At 43.5% G+C, this 25,903-nt stretch overlaps 1 protein-coding gene across 1 annotated transcript; it reads right to left on the bottom strand.

Moving 5' to 3' along the window:
- Positions 1-3,732: 3,732 nt before the first annotated feature.
- Positions 3,733-24,275, bottom strand: LOC140381446 (ankyrin repeat and SOCS box protein 2-like). Its single transcript, XM_072465512.1, has 11 exons — positions 24,186-24,275; positions 19,757-20,060; positions 16,551-16,661; positions 15,362-15,531; positions 12,300-12,455; positions 11,970-12,215; positions 11,598-11,769; positions 10,441-10,563; positions 9,833-10,247; positions 8,830-8,983; positions 3,733-5,572 (listed from the first exon to the last, which is right to left on the bottom strand). The coding sequence occupies exons 2-11, from the start codon at positions 20,035-20,037 to the stop codon at positions 5,385-5,387; spliced, it is 2,016 nt and encodes a 671-aa protein (XP_072321613.1). The 5' UTR covers positions 20,038-20,060; positions 24,186-24,275; the 3' UTR covers positions 3,733-5,384.
- Between the last annotated feature and the right edge of the window lie 1,628 nt (positions 24,276-25,903).

A 25,903-nucleotide genomic window follows, 5' to 3' on the forward strand; every position in this document is an offset into this window, starting at 1 on the left:
AAACTAAACTAGAAGACAGACAGGATCCCAAAGTTAAGAAATGTTCCGATATTGAACTGCACAATCGGCATTAGTACAAATTATTAAGAGGTAAAGCTTATTATTAAGAAGTGTGCAAACTTGTGCCACTGTTTACCTGTATTTACCACTGTATTTACAGCATTTTAAAGGTCGTATTATGCAAAACTTAAGCCTTTTTACCTCCAAACTGTGTTCAAAAGTAAAGTAAAGTAAAGCCTGAGTAATGCATGATACAGGCCCTTTAACAGCCACAGTTCACCTCGGTTCACCTTGTGTGTTTGTGTGTAGCATTATGAAAACAATCTTCACTTTTAGGTTGCAGTTTGGTGTTTGACCTTTTCCCTGTTTAGTTGTTATTACTTTCTGTGCTGCGTCACAGAAAACTCTAAAGCCATTATTCAACGGGCAGAACTGTGCGCTGGCGGATTCAAGTGTCTATGACAGGTCGGACGACTAAACTAAAATGCAGTTAAGAGAAATACATTTTCAATTTTGCTAAATAAATAAATACAAATATTATCATGGAATAGCAAATTTTAAAAAAAAAGTTTATGATTTCACTTCGTGTTTGTAATTGATGAAATCACACAATGAAATTACCCAGCAAACACTGAGAAAACTCACCTAATGTAACAATTATTTCATTTGTTAAATAAAAATATATGAGAGCAACTTAATTTTGTTGAATTAACCTTTAGAGAGTAAAAAAAAAGTAGTTTTAGAATTGGTGGAATTAGTGTCTCTGGTGTGATGTCACTTCCTGTCATTTTCTACAGATTTTTCAACGCTTTCTTCACAAATACCTACTCTATCGGTGTAAAACTATAATTTATATGTACAACAGGTATAAATACACCAACTAAAGTCAAAATTAAACCTGTCATAGGCACTTTAAACGAGGATATTATGCAAACGACACTAAAATGTCAAACTTGATGCTGATTAATAGACTCAATGCGCTATATCAGTTTCAATACCACAAAAAATACTGATAATACTCTTTTTATTAAACCTTTACTAGTTCTGATAAAGCTCAAGGTCGTTCTAAAGCTGCTCAGGAAATGTCCAATTTTGTCCTGTTTTCAGCCTCAATTACAACTCTACTTTGATGACTTCGCTCTGTTCCTGTCATCGCACTGAGCAATCTGGAAGTCCTCATAATCCAGTCTGCTCTAATAAATAAAGTTAAACACAGTATAAATTTGGCATGTTCGAATTAAAAGTGTGTCATAAGTGTATTTTCTCCTGTCTTGATTTAGAGCTGCATGTTGAGGTCTTTTGCTGGTTAGTAAGAGTAGAACCAGTGAGAAACAATGATCATAGTTTCCCCCGAGACAGTTTCAGAAAGACAATACATAACACAATATCCCCATTTTTATAAATAAATAAAAAGCCTAAACAACATCTTTTCTGTTGGTTCTATTCATGACATGCTACAGTTTCCAAGGTCAGGCGTTCAAGGCTGCTACAGAGTCCAAAAAAACAGAACCCAAGCTTTTCACTTTAACTCTGTGGATTACTTTGAGGACACATATTAAAAGTACTGTATGCAGTATTCTCCTCTGATTGGTTTAAGTTATTCAAATGTTTAAATTATGAATAAATCAAGTGAGACCAGCACATTCATTTGCAGAGGTTAGAAAAACAGACTTCTGCAAAGTGCTCTGTGAAAATATAAACGTTACAAAGAAGTTAGGATGTTGCCACAAATAAGCCGCTGTAATTGAAGAAGCAAAAAAGAAATGATTTTCCTGTGGTCAGCGCCACAAAACATGTGAAGGTTCAACTGGTACCAAAGGAAAACTGGTACAAATTCATATCACGTTTTGGTGGCGAATGATGAGAACTACAGTTCAGCCTCAAAGAATAAACAGAATTGATCTAGATCTAGATTAATACAGGGAATGACACTAAATAGTCTTATTCAAATACTGACCCTGCAACCAGACAGAACGCAGGAGGGATGGTAATAGCATGTAAGAGCATGTAAGAGCATGGTAATAGCATGGTAATAGCATGTAAGAGCATGTAAGAGCATGGTAATAGCATGTAAGAGCATGTAAGAGCATGTAAGAGCATGTAAGAGCATGTTAATAGCATGTAAGAGCATGTAAGAGCATGTAAGAGCATGTAAGAGCATGTTAATAGCATGTAAGAGCATGTAAGAGCATGTAAGAGCATGTTAATAGCATGTAATAGCATGTAAGAGCATGTTAATAGCATGTAAGAGCATGTAAGAGCGTGGTAATAGCATGTAAGAGCATGTAAGAGCATGTAAGAGCATGTAAGAGCATGTTAATAGCATGTAAGAGCATGTAAGAGCATGTAAGAGCATGTAAGAGCATGTTAATAGCATGTAAGAGCATGTAAGAGCATGTAAGAGCATGTAAGAGCATGTTAATAGCATGTAAGAGCATGTAAGAGCATGTAAGAGCATGTTAATAGCATGTAATAGCATGTAAGAGCATGTTAATAGCATGTAAGAGCATGTAAGAGCGTGGTAATAGCATGTAAGAGCACGTAAGAGCATGTAAGAGCATGTAAAAGCATGGTAACAGCATGTAATAGCATGGTAATAGCATGGTAACAGCATGTAAGAGCATGTAATAGCATGGTAACAGCATGTAAGAGCATGGTAATAGCATGGTAACAGCATGTAAGAGCATGGTAATAGCATGGTAACAGCATGTAAGAGCATGGTAATAGCATGTAAGAGCATGTAAGAGCATGGTAATAGCATGTAAGAGCATGTAAGAGCATGTAAGAGCATGTAAGAGCATGTTAATAGCATGTAAGAGCATGTAAGAGCATGTAAGAGCATGTTAATAGCATGTAATAGCATGTAAGAGCATGTTAATAGCATGTAAGAGCATGTAAGAGCATGTAAGAGCATGTAAGAGCATGTAAGAGCATGTTAATAGCATGTAAGAGCATGTAAGAGCATGTAAGAGCATGTTAATAGCATGTAAGAGCATGTAAGAGCATGTAATAGCATGTAAGAGCATGTTAATAGCATGTAAGAGCATGTAAGAGCGTGGTAATAGCATGTAAGAGCACGTAAGAGCATGTAAGAGCATGTAAGAGCATGGTAATAGCATGTAAGAGCATGGTAAAAGCATGGTAACAGCATGTAATAGCATGGTAATAGCATGGTAACAGCATGTAAGAGCATGGTAATAGCATGGTAACAGCATGTAAGAGCATGGTAATAGCATGTAAGAGCATGTAAGAGCATGGTAATAGCATGTAAGAGCATGTAAGAGCATGTAAGAGCATGTAAGAGCATGTTAATAGCATGTAAGAGCATGTAAGAGCATGTAAGAGCATGTAAGAGCATGTTAATAGCATGTAAGAGCATGTAAGAGCATGTAAGAGCATGTTAATAGCATGTAATAGCATGTAAGAGCATGTTAATAGCATGTAAGAGCATGTAAGAGCGTGGTAATAGCATGTAAGAGCACGTAAGAGCATGTAAGAGCATGTAAGAGCATGGTAATAGCATGTAAGAGCATGGTAAAAGCATGGTAACAGCATGTAATAGCATGGTAATAGCATGGTAACAGCATGTAAGAGCATGTAACAGCATGGTAACAGCATGCAAGAGCATGGTAATAGCATGGTAACAGCATGTAAGAGCATGGTAATAGCATGGTAACAGCATGTAAGAGCATGGTAATAGCATGGTAACAGCATGTAAGAGCATGGTAACCGCATGTAATAGCATGGTAACCGCATGTAAGAGCATGGTAATAGCATGGTAACAGCATGTAAGAGCATGGTATTAGCATGGTAACAGCGTGTAAGAGCATGGTAATAGCATGGTAACAGCATGGTAATAGCATGTAATGGCATGGTAATAGCATGGTAACAGCATGGAAATAGCATGTAAGAACATGGTAATAGCATGCTAACAGCATGGTAATAGCATGTAAGAGCATGGTAATAGCATGGTAATAGCTTGTAAGAGCACGTAAGAGCATGGTAATAGCTTGTAAGAGCATGTAAGAGCATGGTAATAGCATGGTAAGAGCATGGTAACAGCATGGTAATAGCTTGTAAGAGCATGTAAGAGCATGGTAATAGCATGGTAACAGCATGGTAATAGCATGGTAATAGCTTGTAAGAGCATGTAAGAGCATGGTAATAGCATGGTAATAGTTTGTAAGAGCATGTAAGAGCATGGTAATAGCATGGTAACAGCATGGTAATAGCATGTAAGAGCATGTAACAGCATGGTAATAGCATGTAAGAGCATGTAAGTGCATGGTAATAGCATGTAAGAGCATGTAAGTGCATGGTAATAGCATGGTAACAGCATGGTAATAGCATGGTAATAGCTTGTAAGAGCATGTAAGAGCATGGTAATAGCATGGTAACAGCATGGTAATAGCATGGTAATAGCTTGTAAGAGCATGTAAGAGCATGGTAATAGCATGGTAATAGCTTGTAAGAGCATGTAAGAGCATGGTAATAGCATGGTAACAGCATGGTAATAGCATGTAAGAGCATGTAACAGCATGGTAATAGCATGTAAGAGCATGTAAGTGCATGGTAATAGCATGTAAGAGCATGTAAGTGCATGGTAATAGCATGGTAACTGGGATAATGCCCTGTTTCTATGTTATTGTTAAGACAATAATCTTCTTAGAATAAAGATTTAGCTTCTTACTGGGTAGACTACTGTAATTCTGTCATATGTGCAATTGCTGTTGGAATTCATGTGCAGTCTATGTGCTGTCTTGACACATATTCATGTGCAATTACTGTTGTGATCACATGCAATGGTATTTATTTATTTATTTGTCTATGGGAGTTTTTATTTATTTATAGGAGATCTTCTACTGAAAGTGTTTTTCAGACTTCCTATAAGTGATCTGTTCTTCTGTATCTGCCTCTGTATCTACCTGCGTTGCACCAATGAAATTTCCCCATGTGGGACAATAAAGGACTATATTATCTTATCTTAAGGTAGTCTCACATGTGTCTCTAGTTAGAGAGTAACTACCAAAACTGCCTTTTTTATAACAATAATTCTGGCGCCTGGTTTTGTCCACACTTTTCCATCTGAGTGACCAGGCCCCAAAGCTCGTGACATCTGGTGAGGTCAGACTTTGTAATCTTGATTGTAATATATATCCTATTACTATTGCTATTCTTTACCTGCTGTAAAGTATGGCCGTGGCTGCAAAGCCGCGGCTCTGTAGACACTCCCGTAAAGTAAAGTGTTTTATACCATGTTTACTTCATATCTGGGGCACAGTTCTCGAGAAATATACTTCCTGCATACAGTACCTTTAAGATGGATGCTAACTACATTCTCACTCCACATTCACACAGACTTTTACATCAGACCTTTACTGGACTTAACATAATATCTGATGTGTGCGATTGTAGTCTTGAGACTCCAGGTCTTCACTGTCCAGGTCGCCTTGTCTCCTGTGCTGGACGAAGCGCAGCAGACGAGGAGGCAGAGGAAGACGCTTCAGCCGACGTTTGGGCACCAGAGAGCAGATCTTCAAGCGGCACAGGTGCATGAGCGAGCGAGGCGGCTCTGCAGAGCCAGAGAGCCACGGCTTTAGTCACAAGTTTAACCTGGTTTTGTCTTTGGTTTTTGAACTGCTCCCCTCAGGCAAGAGGCCACTCCCCTCAGGCAAGAGGCCACTCCCCTCCGGCAGGAGGCCACTCCCCTCAGGCAAGAGGCCACTCCCCTCAGGCAGAAGGCCACTCCCCTCAGGCAGGAGGCCACTCCCCTCAGGCAGAAGGCCACTCCCCTCAGGCAGAAGGCCACTCCCCTCAGGCAGAAGGCCCCTCCCCTCAGGCAAGAGGCCACTCCCCTCAGGCAGGAGGCCACTCCCCTCAGGCAGGAGGCCACTCCCCTCCGGCAGGAGGCCACTCCCCTCAGGCAGGAGGCCACTCCCCTCAGGCAGGAGGCCACTCCCCTCAGGCAGGAGGCCACTCCCCTCAGGCAGGAGGCCACTCCCCTCCGGCAGGAGGCCACTCCCCTCAGGCAGGAGGCCACTCCCCTCAGGCAGGAGGCCACTCCCCTCAGGCAGGAGGCCACTCCCCTCAGGCAAGAGGCCACTCCCCTCAGGCAGAAGGCCACTCCCCTCAGGCAGGAGGCCACTCCCCTCAGGCAGGAGGCCACTCCCCTCAGGCAGGAGGCCACTCCCCTCAGGCAGGAGGCCACTCCCCTCAGGCAAGAGGCCACTCCCCTCAGGCAGCAGGCCACTCCCCTCAGGCAGGAGGCCACTCCCCTCAGGCAGGAGGCCACTCCCCATTGGCAAGAGGCCACTCCCCTCAGGCAGGAGGCCACTCCCCATAGGCAGGAGGCCACTCCCCTCAGGCAGGAGGCCACTCCCCTCAGGCAAGAGGCCACTCCCCTCAGGCAAGAGGCCACTCCCCATAGGCAGGAGGCCACTCCCCATTGGCAATAGGCCACTCCCCTCAGGCAATAGGCCACTCCCCTCCGGCAGGAGGCCACTCCCCTCAGGCAAGAGGCCACTCCCCTCAGGCAAGAGGCCACTCCCCTCAGGCAAGAGGCCACTCCCCTCAGGCAGAAGGCCACTCCCCTCAGGCCAGAGGCCACTCCCCTCAGGCAGGAGGCCACTCCCCTCAGGCCAGAGGCCACTCCCCTCAGGCAAGAGGCCACTCCCCTCAGGCAAGAGGCCACTCCCCTCCGGCAGGAGGCCACTCCCCTCAGGCAAGAGGCCACTCCCCTCAGGCAGGAGGCCACTCCCCTCAGGCAAGAGGCCACTCCCCTCAGGCAGGAGGCCACTCCCCTCAGGAAGGAGGCCACTCCCCTCAGGCAGGAGGCCACTCCCCTCAGGCCAGAGGCCACTCCCCTCAGGCAGGAGGCCACTCCCCTCAGGCAGGAGGCCACTCCCCTCAGGCCAGAGGCCACTCCCCTCAGGCAGGAGGCCACTCCCCTCAGGCAAGAGGCCACTCCCCTCAGGCAGGAGGCCACTCCCCTCAGGAAGGAGGCCACTCCCCTCAGGCAGGAGGCCACTCCCCTCAGGCCAGAGGCCACTCCCCTCAGGCAGGAGGCCACTCCCCTCAGGCCAGAGGCCACTCCCCTCAGGCAGGAGGCCACTCCCCTCAGGCCAGAGGCCACTCCCCTCAGGCAGGAGGCCACTCCCCTCAGGCAGGAGGCCACTCCCCTCAGGCAGGAGGCCTTTAAAGGTCCCATAACATGCAAAATCGACTTTTCAGAGCTTTTAACCTTCTTACATTGCTATTTGTGCTTCATATATGTACCCAGAGTGTTTTTTTGATTGATTTTAGCTATATTACAGACTATCTCCTTTCCCCCCCTCACCCCCCCCCTCTCCACCCCCCTCACCCTCCCGCCGCCCGCCCCCCGCCCCCTTCCCCCCGGCTCCGCGCTGCTCCAAACTCTTCTCCCCATACAAGCCCCGGAGTTTTTCTGCTTCGATTTACGAGGAAACACGGTTCAAAGAGGCCCAAAACTTCATTAATGATATCGCACTCTTTACTATTATCACAATGGTGAAGGTTTATGTGGCAGTTAATGCAGCAACCGGGAAAATAAACGGAGAGAAGTTCTATCCGATACCGAAAAACCAAACAAGAGCGCGATGGACATAAGACTTTTATATATATATATATATATATATATATATATATATATATATATATATATAGATATATATAGATATATCTATATATATATATATATATATATATATATATATATATATATATATATATATATAGATATATATAGATATATCTATATATATATATATATATATATATATATATATATATATATATATATATATAGATAGATATATCTATATATATATATATATATATATATATATATATATATATATATATATATATATATATATATAGATCTATAGATCTATCTGTTCTGCGGCGCACGCTGTAGAATAAACACCAGATTTATTTAGTCTCAAAGTAATGTTGATCTGAAGTTCTATCGTTTCTCACTCACTGGTGCGGAGCTGTGCATCGCGGAGCAGACAGCTGTGGAGCAGACACTACGTCACGGGTGGGCGGGGCACACACGCGCTCTGAGACTACGTCACGGGTTGGGCGAGGGAGCCAGATCGCTCTTCGCAAGGGTGGGGGCGAATATCAAACCAAGCCGTCTGCATTTCCGGGTTGGTGAGGGGGTCCAAGGTATGGGTGATATTTCTAAACTATTATGTTAAGGGTGTTGCACAACCCTTATTATTATCAATTATACACTTAGGATAGACTACGAAACGTGAAAAAAAGCATGTTATGGCACCTTCAATCACTATTCAAACCACTAACTATTTATGCACTGTTCACTTTTTGCTCTATTTCTGACCATCTGTAAATAAGTTTATTTTTTATGCCTTATCTAATTTGATATACTTATTTTACTTATTCATCATTATTCAAACCTTTTTCTGATTCTGATTCTTATATGAAGGTGGTGAAATCAAGTTAGTTAGATTAATTTCAGGTAGAACAGTTGCAACTGCTAAATCTCAAAGACTGCAGTTATTTATGTCATGGACTGTATAAAACTTGTCCACACATAAACTAAATATTAGCAGTGGTCCTCATTAGACCTGGGACGATGTGTCACAATTGTCAAATTAATTGCGAACAATAATAGCTCAATAATTATTAAAGTTGCGGAGAGTTTAAAATGTTATGTGCATATTTATACTTTTAATGTACATTCTAACCACCTCAATGTAATGTAAACCTTGCTGGCCCGGCATATGTGTCCTGCATATGAGCAGTCCAAAAGGGGAAGGTTCTTTTCAGTGCTATTATTGTTACCTCCTTTTTCCTTGATGCGGCTCCATTCGGAGTAACTGTCCAAGTGATCGATGAGGCGGGAGCACATTGTCATATGACCCACGTAGTCCAATAGGAGGTCCACGATAGGCCCCACCCACCGGCTCACCGTGGAGGACGACACCATCTCACAGAACTGTCAATCAAATCAGACTTCAAGATTAGTCATGAACGAGAGATGGGAAGTTTTGTGTATATTTTGGGGGATTTCAAATATAATATAGCATTATGAAGGGGCCTACAGACCGGGGCGTCCAAAGCGTCCAGTTTACATTCAAAGTCTATGGAAACGCGCGTCAAACGCGTCCTGCGTTTTTGCGGTGCGATTCCTGTGTTTTCGGCGTCGAGCGAGGCGCGTCGGGGGAGTCGGACGCTCTGGACGCTTTGGACGCTTTGTGCGTCCAATGCGTCCAATATGTCCGAAGCAGAAAAGTTGAGCATTGTCCGGCGCAGCAGCCAATTAGATATGACGCTCCAGTGACGTGCTACGCACGACCCAAAAGAAGACACAAAACTAACCCCGCAACGGTAAAAAAAAATCCTTGAGACGCAGCAAATAATGATATTGACTAAATTCTGCTCCCCTCTGAAGTATCTGCGGGTCCCAGACGGGCCCCGCAGATACTCGCCTCCGCTTTTGGACTTTGTAAGTTAATAAACCAAAGCCATGGTCCGCCATTAAATTCCATAACACCACGAGAAAAGCAACACAGCACATTGGCCTCTAATTTGACGCTGTGGTGTGAGGACAGCTTGAAACATTTTTAAAATCCCATTCTCATAACCATAATGTTGGCAGTTCGATCCCAGTTTCAACCAGAGCTACTCCCATTGTGTCCTTGTGCAAGACACGCTTCTGAATGTGGTGTGTGAGTGAGGGAGTGATTGGTGATGAAGAGGTCATTGGTGCAAATCTATGTTCAGACATTTGTTGTATTGAAAAAGGAGAGTTTATCAACTCTCTACATGCAGATGGCCTTGTTACCTCCATGGTGCGTGTCCTGTCCTCTGATTGGCTCCTGAGTGGTGGGTGTGGTTTGCTCCCGTAGGAGCAGGTGAAACAGGGTAGAGCCTTCAGTCCGTGGTCCAGCAGCAGTTTGAGCAGCGGAGGGTCCTGGGTGCAGAACATGAGCAGAGGCGGGAAGGTGGTGTTCAGGCCGGGCACCGTGATGTTCACATCCGCCCCGTGCTCCAGGAGAAGGGTGACGGTCTGCACCGCTCCCTGCCGCGCCGCCACCAACAACGGGGGCAGCGTGTCCAGGTCTGTGGCCGCGCCATGGTTCAGCAGCAGACTGACCATATCCAGGTTTACATTGGCCACACTGAAATACAGAGCGGTGCGGCGACGGTCCTCGTAACGGCTGCTCCGCTCCTCATTCAACAGTGCGTTTGAGTTAAACCTGAGAAAAAGAAAAAACAACATAGCGGCATTAAATGGCCCTCGAGGGCCATGCTTTGTACCCCAGTGATGTTCTGAAAAAAATGAACAGAACCAGCAACAAAGGGCAGTGTGTGTGTGTGTGAGCTAGCATCACAAACACATTTTACAAAAGGTAAATAAATACAATTATGTTTAAAAAATGATGGTCAAACCCTGCGTCGAGAAGCATCTCCAGAACCTCGTCTCTGTTGCGCTCGGCTGCCATGTGCAGAGGACTGATGCCACAGCGATTCACACGCGGCTTACTGGTCTTTGGAATCAACATTGAAACTATCCTGTGGAGAGACAAACAAGCCAAAGTTATTAGTAATAATAAGGCCTTACACCGTTTGTAGTTTGACAAGCCTCTCAAACTGTTACACTGTATTCATGGTTCAGTCATACTTGGAGGTGATATTGGAAGCTGCAACCTAGACACAGCTGGCCTTGGGTTGACTGATGCAAGTGAGGTTAAATCGTACACAGACAAGTGGGTGAAGGGTCTTGAGACAAAACAACAAAATGCACTGGTCTGTGCAGGAATCGGACCACTGACCACCTGCTGCAGCTTTTTTAGTTACATTCTGTTGCAAAATGACTAACATATTTAAGATAAAAATGTCAGCAAGCGTTTTGAGCTCTAGAGATTGCTAAAATTAAAGATTGCTAAAATTGTGTATAATTCTGCTTAAGGCTTAAGTTATATATAAATAATATTTATATATAACTTTAGCCTTAAGCAAAATGTGAATATTATGTGAATATTATATCCTTAAATGTGAATATTATTCACATTTAAATGGTTACTTTATATAGCGCTTTTCTACCATCAAGGCACTCAAAGCACTTTATATCATTTACACCAGCTGGAGACAAGTCCTTAAATTGAGATACTATACTTACTTGTTTCTGGTCACATCATTGTGATGTTCCTGGATTGCTTAAGCCTTTCGGGTCTTTCAACAGTAAACGCTCATGTCTTGCATCCCAGCGGAGGGTGATCCGGCCCCAGCTTGTGACCAGATGAGTAGGACCCTGACCTCATGGTTCCCCTCTCATAAAGCATAGCCATCCTAACTATTTCTCTGCTGCTTCTGTGGCTTTGCAGAGGGTCTTTTCTTCCCTTTTCCCTCAATGCCCAAAATGCAGAAAGCTCTGGTCAGCGATTGTAGAACCCAACCTCGATTGGTAAACCTCTGGCTCTCCAACCTGCTCCTTGGCAGATCCTAACCAGGTTCTCACACTTGGTAAGCTTCCATTCAAACTCCTCTAAAACTCCTCTAAAAACACTTGTACGCTTGTATGCGTTGGCTGTCTGGGTTAAACGTACGTCTCGTCTCCATTCTGAGCAGCGACGTGCAGAGGCATCAACCCGTTTCGTCCTGGTCGGTTGGCGTCAGCGTTCAGGGACAGCAGCAGCTCTACCACCTCCTCATGACGGTTTTTAGCCGCTTCGTACAGCGCAGTGTTCCCATCCGCGGCCTGCGTGTTTATGTCTGCGCCTACAGAAGATAATCTATTATGTAAATTATCTTTGTTCATGATGTGGAAATACGTTCATTAGAGGGACTCAAATAAATCTGTTTAGTCATTTGTGGATTTTCCTTTTGAACATTTGAACTATGCCCATTTTGAGACATCCATGCATAAAAGATATCCACAAAGAACAAAACTTCCAGTCTAATTAAAAAACATTGCTGACCCTGCTTGATGAGGAAGCGCAGAGTGGCCATGCTGCCGGTCTGAGCGGCGGTGAACAGTGGTGTGATGCCGTACTCGTTTGGGATGTTGATTTTGGCTCCAGCCGTCACCAGCATCTGACAGATCTCCACATTGTTGCGGACCACAGCCTCCTGCAGAGCCGTCCAGCCCTGGATACAGGGCACGTTCAACTCTGCCCCGTGGTTCAGCAGAGCGGCCACCAGGGCGGCGTTACTGAGCTCACAAGCTGAAAGTCCGATGTGGAAGAGAGGCAGACAGGTTTACTCAAAGCCTCAATAAGGAACTTTATAGTCAAAAAACCAAGCTGGACCTTTGTAGAGTGGAGTCTCCTTGTCGTAGTTCTTAGTGTCTGGATCAGCTCCGTTCTCCAGCAGCACTATGGCACAGTCCAGAGAGTCTCTCTGCGCCGCCACCAACAGAGGAGTCTCCCCACGGTCCGCCCGCTTGTTCAGCATCCCGGGCTGAACTGAGGATGAGAAGAATCGGGATGGAACCAGGGTCAACAATAGTACTGACTCAAATAACAACATTTATAATCACCACATCCCACTGGCCATCTACTGGGCAGAACTGTGGTGTGATTGGATTATTTAATATTGGTTTATTTAGTTGTGACTGTTAAAGTGGCTCTGTGTAATTTTGAGGAGAATCCTATAAATTACTTTGAATAAATAATAATGTATTTTGGGTGAAATAAATACACTTTTTGCAGAATTTATTCAAGGTATAAATGTACAGTATTCTGCACATAAATACATATTTTATTTTTAGATTAGGAGCGGTATAGTCATTTTACCACTTGAGGTCCCAATAAACCACAAGCCTGTAAATTAAGGTCATGTGGTCTAGAAGTGTCTCCAGAAATGTGTGAGGAGGTTCTTCTGAGTCTGAGAGCTCATGACTGCAAGCAGCCCCTCCCCCACCTGTGCCCGCTCTCACCTGCGCCCGCTCTCACACCTGCCCCTCCCTCACCTGTGCCCCCTCCCCCACCTGTGCCCGCTCTCACCTGTGCCCGCTCTCACACCTGCCCCTCCCTCACCTGCGCCCGCTCTCACACCTGCCCCTCCCTCACCTGCGCCTTCTCTCACACCTGCCCCTCCCTCACCTGCGCCCGCTCTCACACCTGCCCCTCCCTCACCTGCGCCCGCTCTCACACCTGCCCCTCCCTCACCTGTGCCCGCTCTCACACCTGCCCCTCCCTCACCTGTGCCCGCTCTCACACCTGCCCCTCCCTCACCTGTGCCCGCTCTCACACCTGCCCCTCCCTCACCTGCGCCTTCTCTCACACCTACCCCTCCCTCACCTGCGCCCGCTCTCACACCTGCCCCTCCCTCACCTGCGCCTTCTCTCACACCTGCCCCTCCCTCACCTGTGCCCGCTCTCACACCTGCCCCTCCCTCACCTGTGCCCGCTCTCACACCTGCCCCTCCCTCACCTGTGCCCGCTCTCACACCTGCCCCTCCCTCACCTGTGCCCGCTCTCACACCTGCCCCTCCCTCACCTGCGCCTTCTCTCACACCTACCCCTCCCTCACCTGTGCCCGCTCTCACACCTGCCCCTCCCTCACCTGTGCCTTCTCTCACACCTACCCCTCCCTCACCTGTGCCCGCTCTCACACCTGCCCCTCCCTCACCTGTGCCTTCTCTCACACCTGCCCCTCCCTCACCTGTGCCCGCTCTCACACCTGCCCCTCCCTCACCTGTGCCTTCTCTCACACCTACCCCTCCCTCACCTGTGCCCGCTCTCACACCTGCCCCTCCCTCACCTGCTGCACCTTTCCAGTAGAGTCGTCAATGTAAACAGAGACTAATTAGTGCAATGCAAACTGGTGTTTAACAACAAACAAATAAATTATTTTCCAACATAGTCAACTGTCTCCTGTGATGTTTGAACCTGTGATCTGCTGGTTGAGGGGCTGGTACTCCACCATCAGACCAGCCAGTGTAAGCTGCTGATGCAATTCACAGGGAAGTTTATGTGTAGAGCAAATTTCATACACAAGGCAATTCAAAGTGCTTCCCACAACAGATCATGGGATCCTCCTAAATAGACTAGAGGACTGGGTGGGCATCACTGGCACTGCCCTAAACTGGTTAAGGTCCTATCTGGAAGACAGGAAGTACTTTGTTGAAATTGGTAGCTGTGTCTCAGACCACATGACCCTGGCCTGTGGGGTGCCCCAAGGGTCAGTCCTGGGACCCCTTCTGTTCAACCTCTACATGCTGCCGTTAGGTCAGTTGATACGCAGCGAAAATGTGTCCTATCACAATTATGCAGACGACACTCAGATCTATGTTTCACCATCGGCAGGTGACTATGGACCAGTAGATTCACTCTGTCGCAGTGACAGATGGATGCAGTATCCAACAGATCAGTGTGTGGATGCGAAACACCTTTCTCCAGCTGAACTCAGACAAGACTGAAATCATCATCTTTGGCCACAGAAACAAAGAGAAAGTCTAGTAATGGTCACCTCCAGAGTCTTGCTCTAAAACCTACAAATTAAGTTAAGGTAATAATGGACTCAGACTTGAACTTTAACAGCCACATCAAATCAATAACATCAGCAGCTTTTTACCATCTAAAAAACATTACCAAAATCAAAAGTATAGTGTCTAAACCAGATTTAGAGAGACTTATCCATGCGTTTGTCTCCAGTAGATTAGACTACTGTAACGGCTGCTCACTGGCCTCTCCAAACGAGTTGTAAAACAGCTGCAGTACATCCAGAACGCTGCTGCTCGGGTCCTGACTAGAACCAGGAAGTATGATCACATTAGTCCTGTTCTCAGGTCTCTGCACTGGCTCCTGTGGCTCAGAGAATAGACTTTAAAGCAGCTCTGCTTGTGTACAAGTCTCTTCATGGCCTAGCACCAAAGTACATCTTGGATATGTTAGTGCCATATGAACCATCTCAGACTCTGAGGACCTCAGGGACCGGCCTCCTGCTGGTGCCAGAGTCAGGACTAAACATGGGGAATCTGCGTTTCAGTTTTATGTTTTATGCAGCTAAAATCTGGAACAGTCTTCCGGAAGATGTGAGACAGGCTTCTACTCTGACAATGTTCAAATCTAAGCTAAAAACAGTTTTGTTTAGCTGCGCATATGACTGAAAGGATTTTTCTTTGCGCTCTCACACAAATAAACTTGCCTTGACTTGCCGTCTAGCAGAATATTGGTGCGTTCTAATGTTTTTATTTCTTCTATCAGATCAGTATTTGCTTGTCGCTGATGTGAATGCTGCTTTGTGGTATTTCTGTTTGTTTGTTGTTTGGAGGCCTCATTATCGCCACACCGGAGAACACTATTTAACTCCTACAGTCTTGCGTGAAACAGAACACATCTCCAGCTTGGTTTTGATTGATTTGTCACCTGAGATGAGGGCTTTGAGACAGTCGCTCTTGTTGTACCACACAGCCTGGTGGATGGCCAGCCAGCCGGGTTTACTGGGCAGCATCAGGTTTGTCCCCGGTGTGAGAGCCAGGGCCTTCACACGAGCAGTGTTGCCCACACGGATTGCCTTGAAAATTGGCTCCTCTTCACTGCGAGAAAAAACAACATTTAAAACCTTATGGACATATATTATAAATACAGGCATTTTAAACAACTTGTTAACACTTCAGCTTTGGTTTGCGTGTATATTAAAGGAGCTATATAGTGTAGAATCAACTTTTATTTTTTCATAATGGTGTCCAATTATATTTAGCTTACACAGAGTCGTATGTCCATTGATTCATGCATGTTTGAGTAATCCCATATCCCTGTACTTAGTTGTGATTATTTAAAAACTAAATCAGACCCCAGGTATTTAGGGTTAAAATTTAGGGTAAATTTTGCAGTTTACAATTAATTACATATAAAAAAATATGATTCAGTTGTATCATCTGGACTCGTTTAGACTCTTATCCAAGAGTAATTCTGAATCTGCGAATCAAGACCGGGAACTCAGATATTTATCCTACCCTGGGTAGGCCCTGCGCACCGGGACCTCCTGATGAAAAGGTGTTGTTGGTTTCAACAGAAACTAAACCACTTTGTTTTTTATCAAACTAGCCTCTTTGTTTACTATCAGTCCTTTAATGGGCTATAAGCCTCTATTGTCCCTGACTCACACCTTCTCTCCTCCCTGTGGAGCAGATTAGCATCCGAATGTCCTGGGCGTCTACCTCTCCAGGGACAAAAAACAGAGTCCAGATGACTGTTGGTGTAATCCCTCATTCGTCCAGGAGTGTTCCATTGTAGAAAAAGGTTCAGTTGTTGTCATCTGGACTCAGTTTAGTCCAGATGACAACAACTGAATATTTTTCTACAATGGAACACTCCTGGACAAATGAGGGATTACACCAACATAAAAAGATTATCTATGTATGTTATAGTTTAATACTAAATCCCAAAACTAATACAACTATATATATATATATATATATATATATATATATATATATATATATATATAGAACAGGCATTTAGGAAAACAGACTATTTTGAATGATTAGGATACTCAAAGATGCACGAATAAGGTAAAAATAAGTGAGTTTTGCATAACAGTAGATGTTTTTACTCTTCGGGCTCGGGGCCGATGTAGGCAATGCTTTCGTCCAGCCTGCGGTAAGTCACCATCCTCTTCCCCGATCCGGTCATGAAGCGGCTGATCGTCCCGTTGAACGTCTTCCTGGATGTGAGAGAAGACAACGTCATGCTCTCATCACTTCATTCTTGCAGGTTGTTGCATTGGTATTATTTAATTCTCAAAACTATAATTGGTAAAACCCCTCGTTACACTTGTTACCCCCTTAATATTTCAAACAACACTCGCAACTTGCATTCCTGACATTATGACCGTGGTTATTCTATAAGTCCACACTTTTCAGCCCCAATGATGCCAACAACTCTGAAACACCTTCTGTTAAGTGTTCTGTTAAGCTTCACTCACAGCTTGGAACACTTTTCAAACTGAACTAAGAGAGCTGTGAGCTGTTTTTTTTAAGCTGTTGTTGCTCTAATTTAAAAATCATGTCCAAACTTTTAAATGTAGTCCTGTATGTGCTGAAGTCTCTTTTGGGCTTGGTCAACCTTGAAAAAGAGATTTTGATTTACTGAAAAGAATGTAGATTGTCTGATAAATTGAGAGCTTTGCCTTTCGGCTCAGCTCCCTCTTTACCACAACGGTCCGATGCAGCGACTGCATCACTGCAGCCGCTGCACCGATCCGCCTGTCGATCTCACGCTCCATCCTTCCCTCACTCGTGAACAAGACCCCGAGATACTTGAACTCCTCCACTTGGGGCAAAGACTGCCCACCCACCAGGAGAGGGCAAACCACTTCCAGTTGAGAACCATGGCATCGGATACGGCGGTGCTGATCTTCATCCCAGCTGCTTCACACTCGGCTGCAAACTGTCCCAGTGCAACATGCATGTCCAGGTTCTGCTCCTGCTCCGGTCATACAGGGACCGGACAGCCCTGAGCAAACAGCCCTGGACCCCGTACTCCCGGAGCACCCACCAAAGGACACCCCGAGGGACACGGTTGAGCGCCTTCTCAGATCCACAAAGCACGTTAGTTGGTTGGGCAAACTCCCATGAACCCTTGAGCGCCCGATGGAGATACATCGGGTGCTGGAAATGATTATACAAATTATATTTTTTCAGATTTTCTGATATTAAATATTCATAAAATAGTCATCCTAATTTTCAAGTCATCAACCTAAACAAGCTTTTTTTTTTTTAAATAAAAACTTTAAAATGCATTGTTCCAAATTACTATGTACAACAAAGTTTCAAACCATGTTATTGTTGCAAAGAAATGAAAATGGTCATTTGTTAAATTGGAATCATTAGCAGGTCATATGTACTGAAATCAAAAGATATTTCAATCCAAATATCTTATCTCACATTAGAACATAGGACCCTTTCTTTGACAGGAGCTTCACAATTCTTGCTTCCATTGAACTTGAGAGTTTGTGGAGAGTTTCTGCTTGAATTTCTTTTATAGGATGTCAGAATAGCCCCCCAGAGCTGCTGTGGATGTGAACTGTCTCCCGCCCTCATGGATCTTTCGCTTGAGGATGTGCCAAAGGTTCTCGTTAGGGTTGTGGTCAGGGGAGGATGTGAGATTTGGAGCCACACCATGAGTTTCTCTTCTTTTATGTCCATAGCAGCCAATGATGCAAAGGTATTTCTTGCAGCATGAAGATGATTTTGTTATGGAAAGCACGGTTCTTCTTTTTGTACAATGGAAGAAAGTGGTCGGTCAGAAACTCCACATATTTTACAGAGGTAATTTTCACACCTTGAGAGACCCTTAAGCTTCCTCCCAATGATTCCAACCTGAAACATGACTCGACCAACTCCTTGTTGGAATATGGTGGCCTTTCACCAACCATCCACCACTTCATCCATCTGGACCATCCAGGGTTGCACCGCACTCACCAGTGAACCAGACAGTTTGAAAATGAGTCTTAATGTATTTCTGGGCCCACTGAAGCCATTTCTGCTTGTGAGCATTGGTTAAGGGTGGTGAATAGAAGGTTTATGCATAACTGCAAGCCTCTGGAGGATCAGGACTCCAGAGGCATCAGTGGCTTCAAATACCTGTTTGCTGCTTTGAAATGGCCTTTTAGCAGCTTTGATGTATTTGTTTGGCAAAAATCTTCCTCTTTGTGCCTTTATCTGATGCATCCTTGTGTGCTCTGAATCAGCTACAAATCTCTTTAAAGTATGATGATCACCCCTAAGTTTTCGTGAAGTATGAACTTTTTATTGCGTTTCGCTCCTAGAGAGATCCCTTTACTTTTCCATATTGCTTGAAAATGGTCGTCTGCTTAATAATGTGGAACGGCCTTCTTAAATATTTTTTCTTGAATTGGACTTACCTGGCAAACTAATTGGCACAGGTGTCTGAGATTGATTTCACTGACCCAAAGAGCCCTGAGACACAATACCATCCATGAGTTTCACTGGAAAACAAAAAAAATTACCTTCATGACACATAAACACAATGGGCATAATAATTTGGAACGCAGTGTAGAGCTGGTCCAGTGTTCCATGACCAGAACCAAAACCACACAACTCCTCCTTCGGATTCTCCTCTCCAGAATCCTCTCCTCCTCTCCTCCTCTTCTTTCTCCATGTGTGGACAATAATGGATTATTTTATCTTATCTTGTCTTATCCAGTGCCCTGGAATAGACCTTCCCGGGTAGGCTGAGGAGTGTGATCCCTCTGTAGTTGGAACACACCCTCCAATCCCCCTTTTTGAACAGAGGGACCACCATACCATGTGTCACAGCCAAGACAGTCCCACAACATCCAGAGACTTAAAGTACTCGGATCTCAACCACCCCCGAAGCCCTGCCACCGAGGAGTTTGCCAACAACGTCAGTGACATCAGCTTGGGTGATGGACGAGTCAGCACCGAGACCTCAGTCTCACCAGACATGACAGCAGGATTGAGGATGTCATTAAAGTATTCTTTCTACCGTCCGACGACAACCCCGGTTGAGGTCAACAAGTCTCCACCCGCACCATAAACTGTGTTGGTGAAGTACTGCTTCCCCCTCTTGAGTCGTTGGACCCCAGGCTTTTGCCGCTGCGACTGCACAAGCTGCCGAGCGCTTTGCCTGCCGATACCTGTCAACTGCGTCAGGAGTCCCACAAGCCAAACAGGCCTGATAAGATCTTCAGCCTAATGGCATCCCTTACCTCTGGTGTCCACCACCGGTGTTCCCAGCAGAATGTAAAACCGTACAAAAAAACATTATTCTTACGGGTCTGGGGGCTTTTCATTGGGCGGGTTGGGCGAGCTGTAGTGAGCATACACTGGAGGATTCTGGGAGCTGGAATTCCTTCTGGCAGCAGATGCATTCTGGTATTGGGTGTTGAAGGGCGCTCTGTCTGGCTGGTTTTCTCGTGGGGGCGGGGTCTGTTGCAGGAGCGGGGCCTCTGATTGGGAGGGTTCATTTAGACTGCGTTCTATGGCCAGCTGCAGCAGTTCATCATCTGAGAGGTTACTGTACAACGAGTAGTCCTCAAATGAGAGAGTCGCCATAATCACCACCAGGGGGCAGGAATCTAGAAAATATCAAATCAAGAGATAATTAAAGGTGCCCCCCCTGATTTTACAGTTGTAAAAAAAGGAAAGAAAAAAGAACTGGTTAATTTGCAGTGGTCCAAAGTTATTCTTCACTTTCCCAATGCAACCAGCATGCTAACAGCACACTTCCTGGTTCTTGGATGGTCAAATTAATTTTAACTACACGCAGACAGCACAAAGCGGTCTCAGTTTGACTTGGCCTGGCAACTACACAGACCACAGTCCACAGGAAAGCATGGTATGACTGAAGAAGATGCCCAAAACCTGTACTTCTCTTTTTAGTTCCCAAAGTAGACACACACATTAAACTCAAGCACTTTAGAGAGAAAAATAAATAATCCCACTATATGACACATGGATCGTGGACCTGTACAAAGGCAAGGTGAGTCATCTTAACTTCGTAGTGGGTGTTTTATTCTATTGTGTGTTATTTGGGCTCATTTCTGGAGAGTTTGATCTCTCTGGGTGGAGTCTGCATGGTACTGTGGGTTCTGTCTGGGTTCTCTGGCTTCACCCCCACCATCCAAAGACATGGATGTGTTTGCAACTCTTAATTGGCCCTAGTGAATGAATGTGAGAGTGAATGGTTATCTGTGTGTCTATGCGAGGAGCTGGCCCCTGTCCAGGGTGTACCCCGCCTAAGGCCCAAAGTCACTGGGATAGGCTCCAGTCACCCACGAAAGTGGTAGAAAATGAATGAATGAATAATGATCATAATCATCATAAAAAATGACGGCTGGTGCTGCCCAGTGGTTGAATGGTTTACTGCACGATGATTTACTGAATGTCTTCCCCTCTCTCTCATTCCCCATTTCACCCTGTCCTTCCCTGTCTAATAAAGCCTATGGGCAACAAAATCTTTAAAAACATTTTTTGTAAAAAGACGACCGATATTGCAAAATTGGTCTCCTGACTTGACCCAAAACAACCCAGAGAATCATGTTGTACTATACTATAAATAAAGATTCTGAGTGGGCCAACTTTTTGAAATATTTTGGCAAATGGAATAAGACACCCACTGAATGGTTCAACACATACTTAAATTATTGCAATATACAAAACCTTGAGTTTTCTACCACAATATAAGTTGATCCTCCACCAAAACATAGCTGGATTGGCATTTTCCCTCTGTTCATGCTTTGCCTATCCCTTCCACCAGGACCAACCAGAAAGTCTTAAAGGATCAGCGCATTTCAACAGTTGCTATGAGCGCCACCATGAAACCTGTCCCTGCTTCTTCTTGTATTAGTTTACGTTGGGCTGCCGATGTCGACCGAAAATAATTTTCACTCAGCCGTTTTAAGGTCACCCAGAGAAATGGTGCAGTGTTGACTTGTTTGTGCACATGAATATTGAACATTGAATAAAATGTCTGGTGGATACTTTTGTCCATTTTGCCTTTGTTTTTCTAACTTTGTTGGCCCATTGTTTTGGTTCAATTAATTACATTGGTAAAAAAATATGTAACAGAGCCTATTTTTTGTAAAACTTTTCTGTTCCAAAATTATTATTGTTTTTGCTAATGCATTGGAACGTTTAGGACCCTATAAGGACATAAATGTCCACTTACAAAAACATCAAAGATTCCTAATTTTTCATACTTTTTCAACTCTATCCAAAGATCTACCTCAACCTTAATATATATATATATATATATATATATATATTTCAAACTGGAATTTCACATCTAATGAAAAATGTACCTATAAAATTTAGATATCTTTCAGAAAACTGAAGCCAGAATAATGGAGTACATTTTAGATGTGTCTTAGGAAGGTTCAACTTTGTTGAAAATTTGAAGATTGTAGCTTTTTTAGTTTTTGTATTGCATTAGATTACAATGAGAGGCGCGTCCTTCCCATTGATTATAATGCGACCCTAAGAAAACACTGGAAAATGACCTTCATTTTTTAATCCTTCTGTAATATTTAAAAAAATAGAAATTCAGGTATATTTGATATTACAAAAGTTGTTTTTATGTACTGCTACTTTTGTTTTTAGAAAACAACTCTTTTCTGTAAAAGGTCCAGTCTGGGTTCAGATCACGACATATGACAGAGTCTGGCCTGCATGATATTACCCGCTCTGTGGATGCCAAATGCCCTGTTGTCCTAGTTCTTAACAGCAGCTTTTGATACCTTTCAATGATGTTGTCTCGCCTTAAAAAGTCTGTTTGTATCTGTGGCACTTGCGCTTGGTTTGAGTCTTATTTGACCAACAGAAGCTTTTCTGTCAGGATTGTGGTCCTTCTTTGCTGCCTCGATGGTCTGTGGAAAGCCCCCAGGGCTGTATTTAGGGCCCCATACGGTTTTCTCTTTATATGTTACCATTGGGGTCAATTATGGCACAGTTTATTTATGCAGACGATCTGCAGATATACTCACCTATGTTTCCAGACAAAAGGGTTAGTGCCCTTCAATTTCTGATTGTAATTGTAGACACAAATATGTGGTTAGAGCAAAATGTCCTCCATTTGAATAATTTTGATCGTCCATGATAAAACTGTCCGTAAAGAATCGTGTTTTTGACAACAATTAAAATTGTTATAAACAAATTTGAGAGAGCATGTTTTTTATCTATCATGTCTTTTATCTAAAATAAAGTATTTTTTAAATCGCACCGACCTTGAAAATACTATTTATGCTTTCACCAGCTCAAGAATAGACTATTACAAAGTACTTTGTGTCAGTGTGTCCCAGTCTGCTCTTAGACTCATTTTCTAACCAACACACTCAGACGTCAGCCCAGTTCTTTTTTCTCTCCATTGGCTTCCAGTTTCTTTTATATTTTATTTTTGAGCTTCGGTCTGCTCTAAACCCAAAGGTCGAAAAATCCTCTTTTTCCTCAGTCCTCAGAGCCAGACTTAAACAACCCCCGACATAAACCATCACAGACTTTGGCCTTTTTAAATCGAGGCTGTACGCATTTACTCAGATTGGCTTTTAACACACTGGAGCAACGCTTCATTTTGTACAGTTTGGATATTTATTGTGACACACTTTGGTCGCCTTGTGTGTTGTGAAGGGGTCTATAAATAAAGGTTGATTGATTGATTGATTGATTGATTGATTGAATGATTGATTGATTGATTGATTGATTGATCGATCACTGAATTCACCCATTTTCCCTCCATAGGTTATTGTACAGAATAGGGAACAAACATACATTTCATTATTCTACTTTATTTCGTACTTAAGCTGCATGACTTTTCCCTCGTTCTCCACTGTTCCTGCTCAACTGGAAATGCCAAAAACAATGGAATTGCCGATCCATAGCAAAAAGAGGCAAAAGTGGGTGGGCCGGAATCCAAACAGTGTTTGGAAGAATACTTTGAAAATGTGTTTAGTTGCAGAATATTGAACACATGTGTTCACAACAAAAGAATACAATACATTTGTTTTTGATTTACCATTTGTTGAGCATTTATTTATCTATCAGATAAGATAACTTGCATCACTATTAATCAGAACATACACATATCCTCACAATAGGAGCAGCAATTTCCATTTTTCTCACGAATTCAGTGACGTTTGAAGCCTAAACTGTGTGTTCAAATAACATGCTTTCCTCTGATTTTAGAAAAGTAACTGTACTCTGAATACCCAAAGAAAGAGTGACTGTACCTAAATACAGTTACTCAAATATGTATTTTTGGTATGTAATCAATTTCTCTGACGGTGAATAGGCCATAATTTCCACTTGCTTGTTTCCAATGTAATGTAAATGCTTTGCTGGAAGTTACAGAGGCAAAACAATGAACTCATCTGTCGTCATGGAGACACGCAGGGGCCAAGTCAAAGGTCAGTGCAGGTATGACTTAAGCCATAATAACACCTGTAAATGAATTGAAATAAATGAAAATATATAACAAAATACATGTGACCCACGTCCAACTGAAAGCATACAACACTCTCTTTCACAGCAAATTGTCTCTGATATTTGTTACTGGATTGACTGTTTGTGGTCAGCTAAGCATTTCTAACTTCCTGGTTTCCATTCAGAGTCAGCTCAATGTCAAAAACACTGCCCTCTTCTGGTCCTTTTTTAGCTCACTACCAGCAACCGAGCCCAAACCTGCCATGTGTCTCTGAAGCAGCACTTACCGTTCAGTTGCGAGGTCTGGTCCTGGTTTAGTGGGTTAAGACGAGGGTTTAAAAATGTGTTGAAGAACCCTAATGACTGAACTCATGCAGGGGCAGTTGCTTAGTACTCAGCCCCTGGCAGGATACATAAGTGTGTTTGGGGGGAGGTATTTTGAAAGGGAGGGGGAGAGAGGGGTATTAATAGCTGACCTTCTTGGCACACATTTAGAAACTAGAAACTATATGTAACTAGTAAAGTTTTAGGTTTTTACCCTAAAATAAAAAAAAGTAATAATTTGTTGCAGTGAATGTCCATGTTGTAAACTTTTGCTTCTCTTTCACTCACCACTGCTGCTGCACTATACCGGGTCTGCAGTGGCTGAAACGATGAAAAGCAAATCTAAAAATGTCAATCTTGTAAAAGAGTTTGCTTGACAAACTGTCAGGGTTACATCAGTGCCAGTGGTTCCCAACGGAGGCACAGGGACCAGGTCTTTTCAGTTCAAGTGGACACTTAGTCTTTAAGTTTAGAGGGGCACATTTAGTTTAATTTGAATTATTAGTATTTTTACAGTTCCTTTTTATTAAAGGTGCTAGAAAAGGGCACCTGCTTTTTTCCATGACGATGTTACATTAGGTCATTATTAATCTGGCGATTTGAAGTTGTTTGGATTGCAAAAGCCCTGTAAATATGAGATATGATCCATATAAAAATAAAAGATGCCACTAGAAAACATATTTTCTAGTACATGTAACATTATTTTTTGATAACTGAATTAGTTGACGATTATTTCAATGAATCGATCAGTTGCAATTAATCAATTAACTTATTTAAGCCCTTCTTTCTTTAGATAAGTTCAATGCTATTCCACAACATTCTCGGCAAAACCATGACATTTGCATGGAGACAAGAAGGTGCTGGACATTCTTCCAAAAACGTTAGGCCTTTAATATCAGTGGGACATGTTTGCATCCTAATCCTTGTTAGATCAACCCTTCGTGAGTGAATTAAAATACAATATTTGGCCCTAAAGCAACAACTCTTGACCAAGATCCAGGCTCAGACCTAAACAAGGTCTCTGGACACAGCACTGGGATCACTGCTCCTGAAAGTTTCCCCAGACGTTGAAGGATATGGATCAAAGCAAACATGCAAAAGTCATTATCACAGATCTAGGCCAATGCCAATCTAAACAAAGCCTGCCTGGCGAAGCACATACAAGTCTATTTCAGTACTACTGTAACTATACTCGACAATAACAGCCAACAGCACTGTGGATGTTGTGTTTACACCACCACTAAAAGCATTGGATACAACTAAATATAAAATGTCAGTCTTTTTCACTTTAATGTCTGTTAAAGGGACAGTACATACCCTGCACTAATACTTGACCCGTGTTGCCTGAGCTTTAACCTGTAGAGAAGTTTTAACCCATACACCAAATTATATTATAAACAACTTGGCATCATTAACATCATGTCCAATGTTTTGCAATTAAGAATGCATTGCAATCAATCAGTAAAAGCAATATTTGATTTGAACATGTTTTGTATCTGGGACACAGTTAGGTCATGTTTATTAAATGTACCTAAAATATTTCTTTCTCACAGATTAAAGCAAGTTAATAAACCCAATGCCCTCCAGAGAACTACAGGTGTGCAACAAGGATCAACCCTAGGGCCTCTTCTGTTTTGTATGATCATGAACATTGTTGTTACCTCCCATTCCCTTTTTAGCT

Source organism: Eucyclogobius newberryi, unplaced genomic scaffold (genome assembly GCF_026437365.1).
Source record: "Eucyclogobius newberryi isolate DKJ021-1_F unplaced genomic scaffold, fEucNew1.0.hap1 SCAF_5, whole genome shotgun sequence".
NCBI lineage: Eukaryota > Metazoa > Chordata > Actinopteri > Gobiiformes > Gobiidae > Eucyclogobius > Eucyclogobius newberryi.